Source organism: Anopheles bellator, chromosome 1 (assembly GCF_943735745.2).
Source record: "Anopheles bellator chromosome 1, idAnoBellAS_SP24_06.2, whole genome shotgun sequence".
Taxonomy (NCBI): domain Eukaryota; kingdom Metazoa; phylum Arthropoda; class Insecta; order Diptera; family Culicidae; genus Anopheles; species Anopheles bellator.
The window spans coordinates 21,620,619-21,635,433 of record NC_071285.1 but is presented as its reverse complement, the minus strand read 5'-3'; the positions used below and the strand labels follow the sequence as shown (position 1 = coordinate 21,635,433).

At 45.8% G+C, this 14,815-nt stretch overlaps 2 protein-coding genes across 3 annotated transcripts; one reads left to right on the top strand and one right to left on the bottom strand.

Moving 5' to 3' along the window:
• The first annotated feature begins 237 nt into the window (after nt 1–237).
• LOC131205456 (peptidyl-prolyl cis-trans isomerase Fkbp12) lies at nt 238–1,100 on the top strand. The gene is made up of 3 exons (XM_058197561.1): nt 238–300; nt 415–562; nt 630–1,100. The coding sequence occupies exons 2-3, from the start codon at nt 505–507 to the stop codon at nt 896–898; spliced, it is 327 nt and encodes a 108-aa protein (XP_058053544.1). The 5' UTR covers nt 238–300; nt 415–504; the 3' UTR covers nt 899–1,100.
• Nucleotides 1,101–1,754: 654 nt separating this feature from the next.
• On the bottom strand, nt 1,755–5,916 carry LOC131205455 (protein EFR3 homolog cmp44E). 2 transcript variants are annotated; one of them, XM_058197558.1, is made up of 4 exons: nt 5,562–5,916; nt 3,223–4,828; nt 2,451–2,824; nt 1,755–2,373 (listed from the first exon to the last, which is right to left on the bottom strand). In XM_058197558.1, exons 1-4 carry the CDS (start codon nt 5,641–5,643, stop codon nt 1,931–1,933), a joined length of 2,505 nt encoding a protein of 834 aa, XP_058053541.1. In that variant the 5' UTR covers nt 5,644–5,916; the 3' UTR covers nt 1,755–1,930. The 2 variants fall into 2 exon arrangements, with proteins under 2 accessions (XP_058053541.1, XP_058053542.1); XM_058197559.1 differs by lacking the exon at nt 5,562–5,916 and adding an exon at nt 4,918–5,091.
• Nucleotides 5,917–14,815: the final 8,899 nt, after the last annotated feature.

Below are 14,815 nucleotides of genomic sequence, written 5' to 3'. Positions count from 1 at the left end.
AGCGTAAACGATTTGACATTAATAATTAATTTTACATTATTTTAATTTTTTTTCACGCTTCGTGTAGCGCAACATATAAATAAAACATCGAAATTCTTCTCACTGTGTAAATTCTTCTCATTCTCACTTCTCACTTCAGTGAGAAGGTTCTCTTTTCTCTTCATCGATTCTGCACGTTCATCGATTCCAGGGTAGCCGTTGTTGCGTTGGTCGATGAAATCGACGAACGACGAACGGGCCAAGAAAACGAATCCAGCGAAGAAGAAGAAGAATCTGTCCGGCATTTTCTTTTCTACACGGGTACGAGTCCAAATTTCAACTCTGCGTTCAACCCTTTTCCGTTCTATCTATTTCCTCCCGCTTTTCTCCGGCCCGTCCGATTTCTAATCGTTGCGTTCGCATTTTCCCTTCCAGAAGTGCGAACTTTGTGGCTTTGTGGTGTGACCGACGACCTCTGCTTGTGACCTACATTTATTGCCGGCTCTTCGTCGCATCGCTGAGAAAATGGGTGTGCAGATCATTCCGATTGCCAACGGTGACCAAACCACGTTCCCGAAACCAGGTCAGTTGGATAGGGTTCTGATTTATTATAGTTGACCGCAGGAGTTGTCATTCGCCTCTGAAACCAGGTCAAACGGCTGTGGTTCACTACACCGGGACCCTCGACGACGGAACCGTTTTCGATTCTTCGCGCACCCGCGGCAAGCCGTTCAAGTTCGCGGTCGGCAAGGGCGAGGTTATCCGGGGCTGGGATGAAGGAGTTGCCCAGATGTCTGTGGGCCAGCGCGCCAAATTAGTCTGCTCGCCGGATTACGCCTACGGAAGCCGTGGCCACCCGGGTGTCATCCCGCCGAACGCTCGGCTGACCTTCGACGTGGAGCTGCTGCGGGTAGAGTAGAGAGACTGTGCGGCCGTACGATAATCAACAGCGCGCCCCTATTAACCAAACCACAGAACCGACCGGCACCAGCGTAAGCGCCAACATCCTACCTAACACGTAACAAGCAATCGAACCGGACCGTGAAGCGAAGCAGTCAGTGCGAGGGCAGAGCGGGAGTCGTAAAACGAGAAGGAAGAAATATTCTTATCACTGACATTGACCCCTCTGCGAACGGGAGTCCAGTTCCAAAACCCATCACGAACCTTCAGGTTTAAGGTTTCCTTCACACCTTTTCCCCGCGCAGGCCATGCGTTTGTACTCCGTAGCGCCATTCTTCATCCAGGGATTCCCCTCTATTGCATTTCCATTTCTGCTCTGATTCCTAGTGTGAATGCATTTAACTATTATCGGATCGCGACGGAGGTTAGTGAAAGTACAAGTAGAAATAGCCAGGGAAGAGGTAGCGAGAAGAGAGATACGGGGCTGGCCCTTTTCCCAGTAAACGACCATCGACATGTAACCGTAGTTCAGAGAACAGCCAAAATGAAACCATCCTTTTCTGCATCCTTCCCAAGGCAGTTCTTGCCGAACCCTCCGAAACAAAAAGTTATTTCTTAAGATAATTGTAAAACCGCTCAATTCGGTTCGGTCCTTGTGGCCACCTCCACAGCACCATGCACTACACGCACCACCTCCACTCTCCTACTGTCGGTCATCTAAACTAAATGAAATGAATGAAACGGAAATAAAAAGCATTAACTCTCTAAACCAAAACTTAAAACCAGAATCACGCGGGCTGTCCTTTTTTGTCCAATTCGAAAGAATCAGTAAGGACCTCCGTATCAAGCGGTGACACGATCATCTTGCCCAAAGCTGCAATCGATATCTTATCAGCAGTTTATTAAATTATTCATTAGCACGCACCGGATAACAGACGGAACTCTCGGGGTCAGAATAAATACAAGATGCGATGTTTTGCCCACAAACACCTCTCCCAAGCGAATTCAAATAACAAAAAACGTAAAATCCCTCAAACGCCCTTACGGCCACCTAATAGAAGAACAGCTCCGGGAAGTTATTCTCGTAGATCGGTCGTTGGCCACCGATACCCATCTGTTTACCGGCCCCATCGAGCAGCGGTCCGTTCAATCCACCGTTGCCCGCCAGCAGTGATCCGGCCTGGATGCCGCACGAGATCTGCCGCTCGACGGACAGGGCCGTAAAGATTTCGTTCAGCTTGTTCTGGATGACGTCGTGCTTCGGTTCCGTCCGGCGCACTAAATCCTCGAACGCCGTCTCGCGGAAGGCGCGCCCGATCTGCATCTGCTTCTCGCGAGCCTCCCGCTTGGTGGCTTCCGTCGGTTCCGCCAGCACCCGCTTCATCGACTCGAAGTTGTACTCCGAGGCGAGCGATCGCTTCTGAACGCCGGGTGAGCTGCTAACGCTTTCGATTTCGTTGTAGCTCGAATCGACCACACTGTTCCGGACTGCACCTGCGCGAGACACGCGGATTGAAAGAAAATGCAATCAATTGGTGCAGTGCACAAAACGGCACGCGAGCGTCACTTACTGTGCGTATCGACCCAAGAGTGTCGATGCGTCAGGAGGTCCGTTTGGTTCAGCCCGTACGGTGTACCAGTCTGAACGCGATTGTTTTCCAATCCCGCCTGCTGGAGACACTCGGCCACGGCCAGCTTGTCGATCAGCAGGTGCGGCTGGTTGGTGTTGAGCGGCCCCGGTGCAGCCTTCTCGTTGTCCATCAGCGGTGGCAACAGATAGGTGGCCTCTTCGCGCCGTGCTTCGATGAGCTTCTCAGCGTATTCGACCAGCGTGCCGATGGCCGTACAGCGCCCGAGCAGGATGAGCAGCGAAATGGCAATGCTGTGCAGATTGCAACGATGCTTCGGCGACAGTTCCACCTCCGTGACGGCCACTTGCTGCAGGCTGCAAGGATGGATGGGGAAGAATGTAATTGATTTACGTACGCTCCGGTGGCTTTCGATCGATTCCGAGGCGCACAAGTGGACCAATTGGCGTGCCAATGTGGGTTATTATTGATTAATTTTCAACTATTTTTAGGTACTTCTAGCGGCTAGGTGAGAGGGCGATAGAATCGTTTCATCTCGTGATGTGCCATTTCAATGCCATCGCAAACAGGTAGTTCAATGTAAAAAGCAATTACATTATGAAACATATTGCTCGAATAATGGTGTCTTTCGATTTACAAGGTGAATAGTTTAAACATTATTGGAATTGGAAGGATTTAAAGTTTGACTGACGGTGGTTGAGAGAGTGCCGGGAAATGAGCTTCGAATGGAGTCCCCTTTTGGGCCCTTACGTACCCGAGAACGAACAGCAAAATCTCCTGAACCGTCTCGCCACAGGCCATCTCGACGATCACGAGGGAGATCGTGTTGTAGGACGACTTCAGCACCTCGAGGTGGTTCTCCTGCGACATGCTTTCGATGATCGCCTGTAGAATGTTCGAGCCGTACTTGTGCGTGAACAGGATGTCCGAACGGGACGGCTGCTCGATCGTGAGCGTCGGATAGATGCTCACGCCGATCACATTCAGCAGATGCTGATTCTGGTGACGGTCAAGCAGCTGCTGGAAGATTTGCATTACGATTATCCGGATCGGTATGGAGCCAGCCCGGGCCATTTTGAGCAGCGGCTGGAGGAACGACACGGGGAACGCCTTCTCGAACGACACCGTCCGGTACTGGGTGCCGACCTTGAGCAAACTTTTCAGCAGGATGTTCTGCAGCAGCTGATCGCCGCGGCTCTTGTTCGACGGATCGGGCACGGTGTTCATGATGAACAGCATGATTTCGATCTTCTGATAATCCGGATGGTGGTTGGCGAACTCACCGAGCGCGTTGATTAGCGCCTCCTGGTACTGCGTCTCTTCCGAAGCCGACTCGTGCTGCGTGCTGACGCTCGTCTTCAGGTGCATCAGCAGATTGTTGATAATGTCGAGGGCCGACGGACCGACGCTCTCGCCCGCCGCGATGGCAATAATCTTCGAGAGGACCACCGCCAACGAGGTACGCGTTTTGGGCGACGAAGTTAGGTTTTGATCGAGATGCGACATGAGCGTCTCAACAACGGTGTATGAATACTGCGGCTGAATCGAGATCATAACGATGCGGAACGTGTCGATGGCGAACCGATTCGGCACCCACAGCTTGTGATGGTCGAGATGCGTCAAGAGCGGCTTCAGGACCGATTTGATATGTCCGAACGAGGCACGGCTAACGAGCTCACGCAGCACGGCCTCGGCCAACAGTGGTGGCGTCGAAGGGGTCGCTTCGGCATCCGTCGACTTGGACGGGCCGGACTGCATGTTGAACAGCAGCGATGGAACGATCTTCTCCATGTGCTGCTTCTCCCAGATGTTTGCTACCAGATCGTCCGAAACCGTCTTCCGGATCACACCCTGCAAACCCTTGATGCCCGCCATTCGGATGCTGTCGCGCAGCTCCTCGTCGTCGTTGTTGCCGTAACACATGGAGGAAAACTTGGAGATGAAAAAGTCGTACCGCCGGTGGTAGGACGGGGTGTCCTCTTCGATGTTGGCAAACCGAACGAACGAGTTGGTGGCCATTATCTGCAGCGTCGGATTAGTGTCCTCGAGCAGCTTCTGCACCATGCGCAAGAACGATTCGACAAACAGGTTCAGTATCTGCGCGTGGCAAGCCATCAGCAGCAGGTCCATCGCCTCCATTGCGATCTCGACGAACTTGTACCGCTTCCGGTAGATGTCCTTCGAGGCCCGTTGGTACAGGTACTCGCCGATGCGGTCAAGCTTTTCCGGAGAGCGGAGCGAGTAGAAGGTGAGCTTCTCCATGTTCGATTTCACTAGCCCATCTTCCGGATTCGCCGGAAAGATATTGTCTACCAGCCGTTTGTAACGGGGCCGCAGGGCAGAACAGCAGCCGCAACAACCTGCAAACGAGTTACGTATTAATATTGGTCTTCAATTCCGAAGGACCGATGGCATCGTCAACCAAACCAAATGAGCCTTCAACTTTTACCTAACATCTTCGATAGGAGAAAGTTTTAGTGGGGCTTAGAAGGACAGTAACAAGCTACACTACACACTGAACACACTGTACTACAAAACGAGATTTAATGGCATTGTTGGATAAGGGCCCGCATTTGTTCTACCTTTTATCAGCTAATTTACCCCCTAATTTATGCTGCGATGACGAATGGGCAAAACAAAGTTGAGTTTGAGAGAAAAAACGGCCAACAGTTTGACAGAAGACGTCACGGCGCTTGTTTTGGCATGCCAGGGTTGCTTGACAACTCTGAATGTTTACTTTCTGATTTTTGTTTCGTTTGCGATTTTGATTAAATTTTATTTTCGTAAAGAATTGCCACTAAACAAAACACAATGTTTGAAAATCTTTCAAATTATAGTTAAATAACATTTATTTTTATGCTCTGAATCCTAGTTTTCGTTCAAACGTATCATAAAATTAAAATATATCACATAGGACAACATTCAATTGAAAGCGACAAATGGCTTCTTATTAATTTTTTTCGTATTTCTAAATATTGAATTGTACCTTCTCGAAAACACCATACAAACACAGGTTCATTACGCTTTTCCAAAGCTTGGCATAACATCGTAAAACAGCCTAAATTATGTAACGAGTGGTGACATTCAACTTACATCCTTCGGTGCACTTTTTGACGAAGGAGTCCAGGAACTCGGGCATTTCCAGCGGCTCGAAACAGCATTTGATCATCGACATCGTGCCGTCAGCTGATTGGTTTACGCTGGACGAAATAGTTTAATGAACCACCTCTTTTTAGTGCCTCTCTTTAATGTCCTGTTCCGGTCCGCTGATAACCAGTCGGTCGCTCACACACCATTACCACCCCGGGGGAATAATTAGATTTATTTTTCGCACCACAACTTTCCACCGTGATATCTGTTACGACTTATTTTTAGACTTCAGTGAGTTTTCATCACAAACATTATCGAACTGTTCTAAAGCACTCGATGCGGAAAACTGCAATATCCCCAAAGAAAACTGCTCCTGCACACTGTTCCCTGGAAGTTTATGCTGCAAAATTAGCAAAACAAGGTCAAAGTTGTTCACACAGCACCATCGAACGAAGAAAACTCCTTTTCCGAGAGAATGCTATCTCTCTCAGCTCCTCTCTCTATCCTCTTCACTATCACTAGAACAGACCCGGAGTTCTCCGGAGTCAGCAGAAACTCTGTCGCCCACGCTGTTCCGTCGCCGACTGAAGCCGTTTCGCGGTCACAGACCGACCAATTTTCCGACACTCGTGCTCATGCGCTTCGCAACAGTAAAATGTTTAAAGGTATCCTGTTTTCCCTTCAATTGTCGTTGTCAGCAGTTTTCGCATCTCGGCCAGTAATGGAGAGCCTCGAGTTTGGGCTCCCTCTCTCTCTGTCGACCCTCGGCACGTGACGTTTTCCCGCCAAAAGCTGAGCTTGATCTTAAAAGCCCCGAAGCGTGGCGTTCTCACTGAGTAGAACATATTAATTCTCGTCACGTTCCTTCCCGTTGGCGGTGGCCCCGTCAGGGGATGGGGAGCCCCACCGATGTTACAGGTGGTCGTTGGGATTTATGAATGAGCATTTCATCGCCCGCGCGGTTTTTCATTGAAGAAAAATCTTTCACTCGAAGCGTCCAAGAGAAGAGCCGAACCCGTTAGTGGACGAAGTGGTCATAACCGATGGCGGTTTGCGAGGGGTGTTGTTGGTTTTCCGTTTTAGTTTTTCACGCAACGGTGTGCACCGTGGAAAGCGAAACCATTATCACACGGACCGATTATTATTTCGCGGTCGGTGGGCGCCTCGTCGCTCAAGGTCGTCGGTGAAACTGAGCTTTGGTCTAGGGACATTGGGGTCAAAATGGAAAACCTCGACCGCGAACCAGCGTCGCTACGGCGATAAATTATTTCTCACTTACTCGGGTGTGAACTATTCGGAGTGATAAGAGTTTTGAATGTGATATTATCATGGCGAACACCTACCGTTAGTTTTCCCATAGGCATAGGCTTAGACAAGCATGATTGAATATTAAAATATGTAAACGAATAAAATCAGTTTAATTCGTGAAGTAAGAAATACATGGCTTTTATGCAATTTTACAGCTGCCATTGTAAAAGTAGCTTGGTTTTAACAATGGCTTGTCCTATTGAACAAAAATTACAATAGACATAGAATAAATAAAAAAAATCATTAAACTATGCAACACAAATCAATTGAAGGAAAAATGGTTGTAAAAGCTTTTGGAAGCTCGAGAAGCCTCATTGAGCAATTTCGTCTGAAAAACCGTGGACGATAAGGTTTAGCAAAATTGTAGGATTTTATAAATGTTTTATGCTCTCCTAGTATCTCTTTGAAATGGAATCTCTAGTATTGCTTTGGCGGATTAACATTTGTTTAAAATACGAGGTATGTCCTGCCACAATGTTTTATTATGTCCTATAAATACGACTTGATACGTTCTTCAAGAACCCAAACAAAATGTACCGTTTTTCGGTGTCAATGGCATGCAAAGCAGACAACCTTCCCTTGAGACTACGGTCGGGTGGTCAACTGGTTTCGAAAAATTTTGCATCGAAAATAGAAAAAAACGCTAGCCAAGCGCAAATGGCTTCATTTAAAGTACTTTCAAATTATAGGTCTCGTTCGGATGGTTCAGTGCGGCTTCAAAAAAAAAACCGGCGTTGCCCTTGGTGCGGAAATCACTTTCCCGCCGAGAAAAGTGAACAAGAAAAACGTGATTTTCGAAACCGATTTTCTTGGGGCCCTGCACATATTTATCGGCGAACGATGATGCGCGATGATGATGATGATGATTTGTGTTGTTGGCGGACCGGTACAACGCTTCCTTCCTGCCGCCCTGGGCCGGTGATGGAAGGAATTAAGAGCCGGGCACATTTGGGGCCGCATATTTATTGCCTCTATTACGTGGGTTTATGAGCCTTTGCAGCGATGGAGCGGAGTCGATCACCGGCCAGCATGCATCGACTTTAATTACACAACACCCGCGTCCGTTGGACGCATCAAACGTTGTGCAAAATTTCTCCACCAATTCTCGGCCACTTCAGGCCGGTGGCCACTTTGAAAGGAAAAGTGTAGCAACGTGGTCGTGGTCCGTCCAATTCATGGAGCACGCCAGCAGCGGTGCGTTACAAAACAGGACGTTCTCAGAATGGGTCCCAAACGGGCAGCTTTCTGGTGCAATTTTGCGACCGAATCGGTAAAGCGGACGATGCACCCGGCCAGCGTAAGCTTCGCAGGGTAATAATATGCACCGAGACTTTCGGACTCTGAGTGACAGTTTGATTGATACGCGGCGCAAATTAGCACGACCGACCTGTCACAGGGTCTGAGCCGAGACGTCCGACGCGAAGAGGTCAACGAGGTGTCGGCCGTTTGGTTTTTTTGTTGGTCAGCCAATTTCTCCCAACACGAGGGACTTCAGCCCTTTTCTTCGGCCTTTTACTGTCGCTTTATGCTGCGCTTTTGAACTTCTTGACTTCCCAAGCTCACGGCGGGCGGCCTTTACTTATGGGACACTTTTCTTTCGGGTTCGCCGCGCCCTCCTTGAGGAGAGCGTAGAACTCTTCAAGCCGAAGAACCACTTCTTATCATGTTGCGCGCATGGTCATTAAATATGTTTAGCACGTTTTCGTCGACCGTCACATGGGTTGGGTCGAAAACCAAAATAAAAAACTTGATACCCAAGAGGGGGTACCCAACGCGTGAAGGTCCCGGAACTGGAGCCCCAGCAGTTCAACGGCCCTCGGCCCGCGCGAGTTGTCGGGCGACTGTCAAGGAGAATTTTGGAGGCACTTCATCATCGTCAAGATCGGGGGGGGCGCGATTACGCCGTGCGGTAAGGTCCCGGTCCGGTTGCAAGGAGCATCTCCCGGAGTGGTGAGCTTCGGAGCAAGGTACCAGAACACGGGCCACACCAAGGCCGTACCTCCCTAGACGGGTAGCTGAAACTTTTCTGGTTTAATTCTTGAAACAAAGCAACGTTTTGAATGGAAATTCGAATTTTCTTAGTCAGATTACTAAAAGCGGCATAAAACAAGGAATCCAGAGACAATCCTTGTTTATATCTTTCTCTTGTTGTCTTTGTGTTAATTGTCTTTTTTATTTATTTATTGTTATTGGTTTTACCCATATGTTCTCTATGTTTATTCGAACATTAAATTTTACTCTTTTCTTTGGAACTTTAAATGTGTTCCCCAATTCCAGGGTTATATTTTTGTTTTTCACACCTTTTTACTATGTTTTCTTAGATATACACATAAGTCGTTTTTGCTCCATTTTCTATGTTTTTGCGTATTAACAAAGTGCCTTTCCTTTTTTCGATTGATTTGTTTACTTATTCCTCCTGTTTCTATTTCAAATGATGACCACTCGATGCCAAACCAAATAAGTTTTCATTGGGTTTCCTCGGGTCATAATGTAAAAGTGCACCAAAAACATAAAAAAGGAATCCCGATGAAGATGGTTAACCCGAAAAGCTGTTTAGCAGTTTATCATGCGCGATAACTCGACGGGCCCTGTCTGATTGCCTCCCGGCCCCGAGGGCACGAATTAAGCCATCAGAGAGCGCGAATCAGAGGGCTCATCTTGTCTCTCGATCCCCAACAATGAATGCGTCTCGCCGAAAATTAATCTGCGTAATTTATGAGAATTAATTCTAAACAGCCCGCTCCCAGTCAGCCAGTCTTCGGCCCGGTCATGAATCGGTTAAATTTACGGGAAACGCCCGTCCGCACCAAATTGCACATTCACAGGCGTGCAACCAAACGAGCATGAGAGAGGGGGAGTACAGGGTTATGCTGCTGAACATAATGTCGTCAACCGTCTCCCATCCGGACGGTGGTCACGGGCAGATTGGGGATTGTGGTGGGTAAATTATGTGGTGAGTGCAGCGAACACGAGAGAAATACGCACACGCATGTGATCACGCAGAATGAAAACACACAACATAAGCCACAAGTGCACGCCTGAAGAGTGTCCATCTGCGAAGGCGGTAAGAAACAGACGGGGTCTCCTCTGTCTGTGGCCCTTTGGTGTCCTGTTGGGGGTGCCCTTGTTTATGGGGGCCCAATGCTTGAGGGCTCAGTTAGTGTAGAGAAATTATGTTCAGCGCTTCTAATGTGGCCGCCGCACTTCAAGTCGCAAGATGCTGGCACGGCACGGGGCTCGGGATGATGATGTTTATCACCCTCTTAATCTTGTGTTGAACGGGGGACGATCGTTACCCCACAGGCATTAAGAAAAGCCAAAAAGTACGGGCATAAAAGCATATTTTAGTGAAAAACCAAATCCAACGGCGAACGGTTGTGGTTCGCCTGAAATCCAATTCGAGGTGTTTTGTGTGTATCCGAGTTTTTTCGTTTCAAGTTTTGTGGTGCATCCTTTACGCAGATCATACTGCTGTGGACACGAAGGTACACGTACTACATTGATGTAAAAGTCCCGAAACTAACGCTGAAACTAATTTTGTTTGGCAATTCATAAGAAAACAAACTTAGATGCCATCAAACAATCAAACAGCAACCGTTCAGAGCGATCAACGCGTTGCTGTCTCCGTTGTTTTCAATCCAAAAGGTGCAACCAAACATTTTATTGATAATTCGATGATTTTTGATGATGTGATTATTTAAGTTGCAATAAATAAGACTTCGTTTATCTTCCCAATTGCACAAAGCTTACACAATTTCCTTCATAAAGGCGAAAAGAAAGTTAGATCGATCATTGAGACAGTAGAATGAACTATATTGCTTTGAAAGAACGTTGAACTAACTAACTAGCTATCAAAGTATCAAAAGTTTGAAGCGTATCGTTAATATTTTCAAATTAATTTACGTGAAAGACAACATCGTTGATAGTTCTGGGACTTACTGATCGCCATGCTAACCACGCAAGAGGTCATTGAAGGCGAATCTTCAATTGGGCGCAGAGTGCCCTCGGGTGGCTCTTTTGTCACTGCAACAACAATAATAAAGATAATGAAAAAACACAAGACTACAGATTTCAAACCCAGCCCCATCCAATCACCTTGAGAGGCCGCCAATGACCGCCAATTCCAGAGTTCCCTCGAATACGACAACAAGACCAGGAAATTATGCCAAACAATAATTCTTCCCTCGCAGCCACACAGCTTAATCCTAATTAAATTTTACATACACACGCTACGGGCGCGGCAGCATTACTTTTAAGGAAGAATCGCATGGAAACGCATGTTTATAGCCTGCGGGCGCTGCGTGGCGATTTTACGGCCACTTTTGTTCGTTCGTTCTTTCGGCTGGGCATTTGCATCCTGGTCGTCGTCGTCGTCGTGTCCTGAGGCGCACAATTTATAGAGATGTTATGCTGCCAAACTGCCTGGGACACCAGCACCCAGCCTCACCGTCACGAGCCACTCGATAGAGGCATCCTTTTGTGGTTCCGCATCGCGCATCGCATTTCGTTTTATGTGGAATTTTTAGTTTTCATATTTTAAGTTCACCTGTTTGTCCGTCATTTTTTTCTTCGGCCCAGAGGAGAACCTCAAAGATAAAGAGCTCGTTCAAAAAGTGACCGCAGAAAAAGAGGACGAAAAACAAAATTCTTTTTTCGTTCCGCGGGAACACTTTGGTTTACTGGAGGCGTTTTTTATCGTTTCGTTTTCTTTAAAATATTTTTTTATCACTTTTGTCCGGTCCTTCAATAGACTGGCTGGTCAATGAGGGTGTTGCAATTGCATCATAGCAGCGCTGTGATCCGGTTATTGAATGGTGCAATTAAATGAATGGCCGATGGTTACTGGAAGTTTGTATTGGAAGTCGGGACGCACGATACGGAATCAGCCGAGCGTTAATTTAAGATGTAATAAATTAACTATGTGTAAAACAAGTTCTGGCAGTCTCTAATTTGAAAATTCATTTTTGGTAATGGTTACTACAAAAAACCTTTTCAAACCAGCTTGCCGCGAGCATCAAAAAGAACCGTCATAAAAGAAAATAAGAAAATAAAAAGCCAACATTTGATCAAATAAAGTAGAAAAATAGTAAGAAATTTTGAAAACAATATGTTGTTTAAAATCGATCTATTATCTACGATAAATGGAAATTCATTTACTGAAACAGCACTTGCAATAATTAAAAAAATACTTACCAATAATAAAAGGTTAAAACAAAAAAGAATGGGGGATGGAGTTTCCGAATTATTGATTGAAAGTCATGTTAAGTGAAAAAATCATTGTTTCGTTTGGATAACACAAGAAAGAATAAGTAAAATGTACGGCAATAAACAAACAATAAAAAATTGAATAAATCAGAACAAAGTCCACTGGGCAGAGTCTGGCAGAGTGAAAAATAAAAATATTTCAGATTCAGTATTAGCGAATAGAGACATAGTTGTTTTAGTGTGGAGTGGCTGCATATCGAGTTGCATTGTTGCATCACGCTAACGAAGAAAACAGTTTCGCTCGTGATCCTTTTTGGAGGAATTCCTCCTCCGGAACACCGGTGCATCAAACGGATCACCGCGTCATCGTCGAAGGGCCGAGCATCGATTTTCATTACCGCAACATGATTTCGCACAATTTATGCACAACACGCAGCCCAATGGGGCGCGTGCGCCCGTGTGTACACCGCAGGTTGTTGCGGTAATTTTGGAACTGATAAATGAGCCTCCCGGCTCCTAATGGAGCTGAGCGGTCGACGGTTCCCGGGGGTTCCTGTTTGGGGTGTTGGCGTTGTGGTTAATTAAAATTGCCACAAAACAAAAGATGCAACCCACCGCGGACCCCGAGAGTGATGGTTTGACACCTCGAATGCTTAGCAATGGGACGCGGTTAGAATTTTTTATGATTATTTTTGGTTATTATCGAGGATTATTATGCACTTCTTATCGAAACGTCGATCCGCTGCGCCGACTCCCTTAACGCGTTGGCCGGGGGAAAAGAGGCTTTATTTATGGGCGGCCATAACCGTAAACCATTAACGGAGGAATGAATGAAGAATGTTTTTGGGTCTGGCGCATTTGCAGAGAACATTCTGATGTGCCAACGTTCCATCGCCTGGTGCGCTGGCTCATCAACCTGCCGATGGCTGTCGTTGCAGGCTGTCTATTCAGCGCTTTGGGGATTCTTCGTCCCGAAGTATTTATTCGGTAATGAAGTGCACATTAAAATAAATAATGAGCGCTATAAAACATTCGAAGCTTATTCTAAAGATTGTTGAAATAACATTGTAAACCGGGTTTTCTTAAATCGATATCGGTACGGTTGGAGTGCAAAATAACGAAGAAGTAAAACAACACCACGTTGATCGATTGGGTTTTGTTTGCCTAAGTCCTAAGGCCTAATTGAAACTGTGTGAACATCTTATGATTAATAGTTTGGCATTGTTGTCGTTTAGTTCTGACTCAAAATCGAAAATATCTACATATAAAGCACACGTGTAGGAAACTTCGGAACTCTTATATTATAGCTCTAGATAATAACTACAACCGACAATGCAGCAAACTATTAAAACATTTCTTTGTATCCTTACAATATGTTTAACTTCTTCTTTCGATGAAACAGCGAGCAAATTAAAAAAACAAGTTATCAATTTCAAAGTATTGTACATTATGCAAAAGATTGAAATTTCGAACAACTACCTGTGAAAGTTCCATTGCAATTACCCATTACAACTCCACTGTTATACAATTGCTCACCTACTCACGTGGGGTCGTTTTCAGAAGCCTCGATCACCTACCAGCTGCTTAACGTTATTGCCCTATTGCCCACAAACGGTTTCCCTTAGGTTATTCTGACCTGGTTTCTGCCACAGTGCAGTGCTCGCGCAATTGCGAGCAAATAATTAATCATAGCGTCAAACCCTTCCTTATCAGGAGCCTCGCGATTGCCTACGACCATCATTAAAAGAGAAAAAAAATCAGACCACGCAGCCAAACACACCACCACCTTCAGCATTACCAGCACTAAACATTGCCCTCGTTTACCAAATTGGTCATCAAAAACAAGTCCGCTTGGTTGCCGTGCCGTGGGCCTATAAAACATCAATTATGCGATCATAATCGGCGACAACAGCCAAAGTCGGGACCGAAAAAGATCACCGACAGTTCGCAGTTCACAGGCGGTGAACCGAGTGCGGGAGTCCGGCTTGAAGGCTCCCAATCCGAAATGGGTCCAAAAAATGACTGCAAACGTGGCGGAATCAATAATCTTTAATTACATGGTCATCGGATCGGTGCCAGGGGATACCAAGTGATCGTAGATGATGTTTTTTTTACTAGTATTTGGCGCCTCTTCGTGTCTGACGTTCGTTTGGCGTCTGGTTCGATTACAGTGAGCGACAGAAATAAAGATCAGGTCCATGGCCGATCGAACACTATGAAAGGAAGGATTTGTCAACAAAGTAACGAGATGAATTTTTGTAATGCAAAAATTATATGCAAACTAAAAAGTAACAAATAAAAAGAAAGAAAAGGCAATTAGAAAAAGAAACAATGTGTAATCAATACAAAAGAATAGCTAACATTTGAAATATTTAAATAATAGAATCGGATAATAGCAAGGAAACCAAAAAGAATAAGAAAGTGTACTTTTTCAATGTTGAAAAGAAATGGTTGTATAGGAATACGTTGAATATATTAGAAAACAGGAAAACATTTTTTAAACCATGCAATGAATGAAAATTCACACATTATTGGACTTAAACGTTAAAGGCCGCAGAGAGTGTTGAACATAAAAAGTACAAGTAATAAAATAAAATATATAATATGTAAAAGTAATAAATATAATAAATATAATAACAAATTTGCGTATAGCAAAATAAAGAATGGAGAAGAAAATATCGAAAGAATTCGCAAACGATAAGACTCGAGTAACAAATCGGAGGCAAGCAACAGGCAAGGATGTA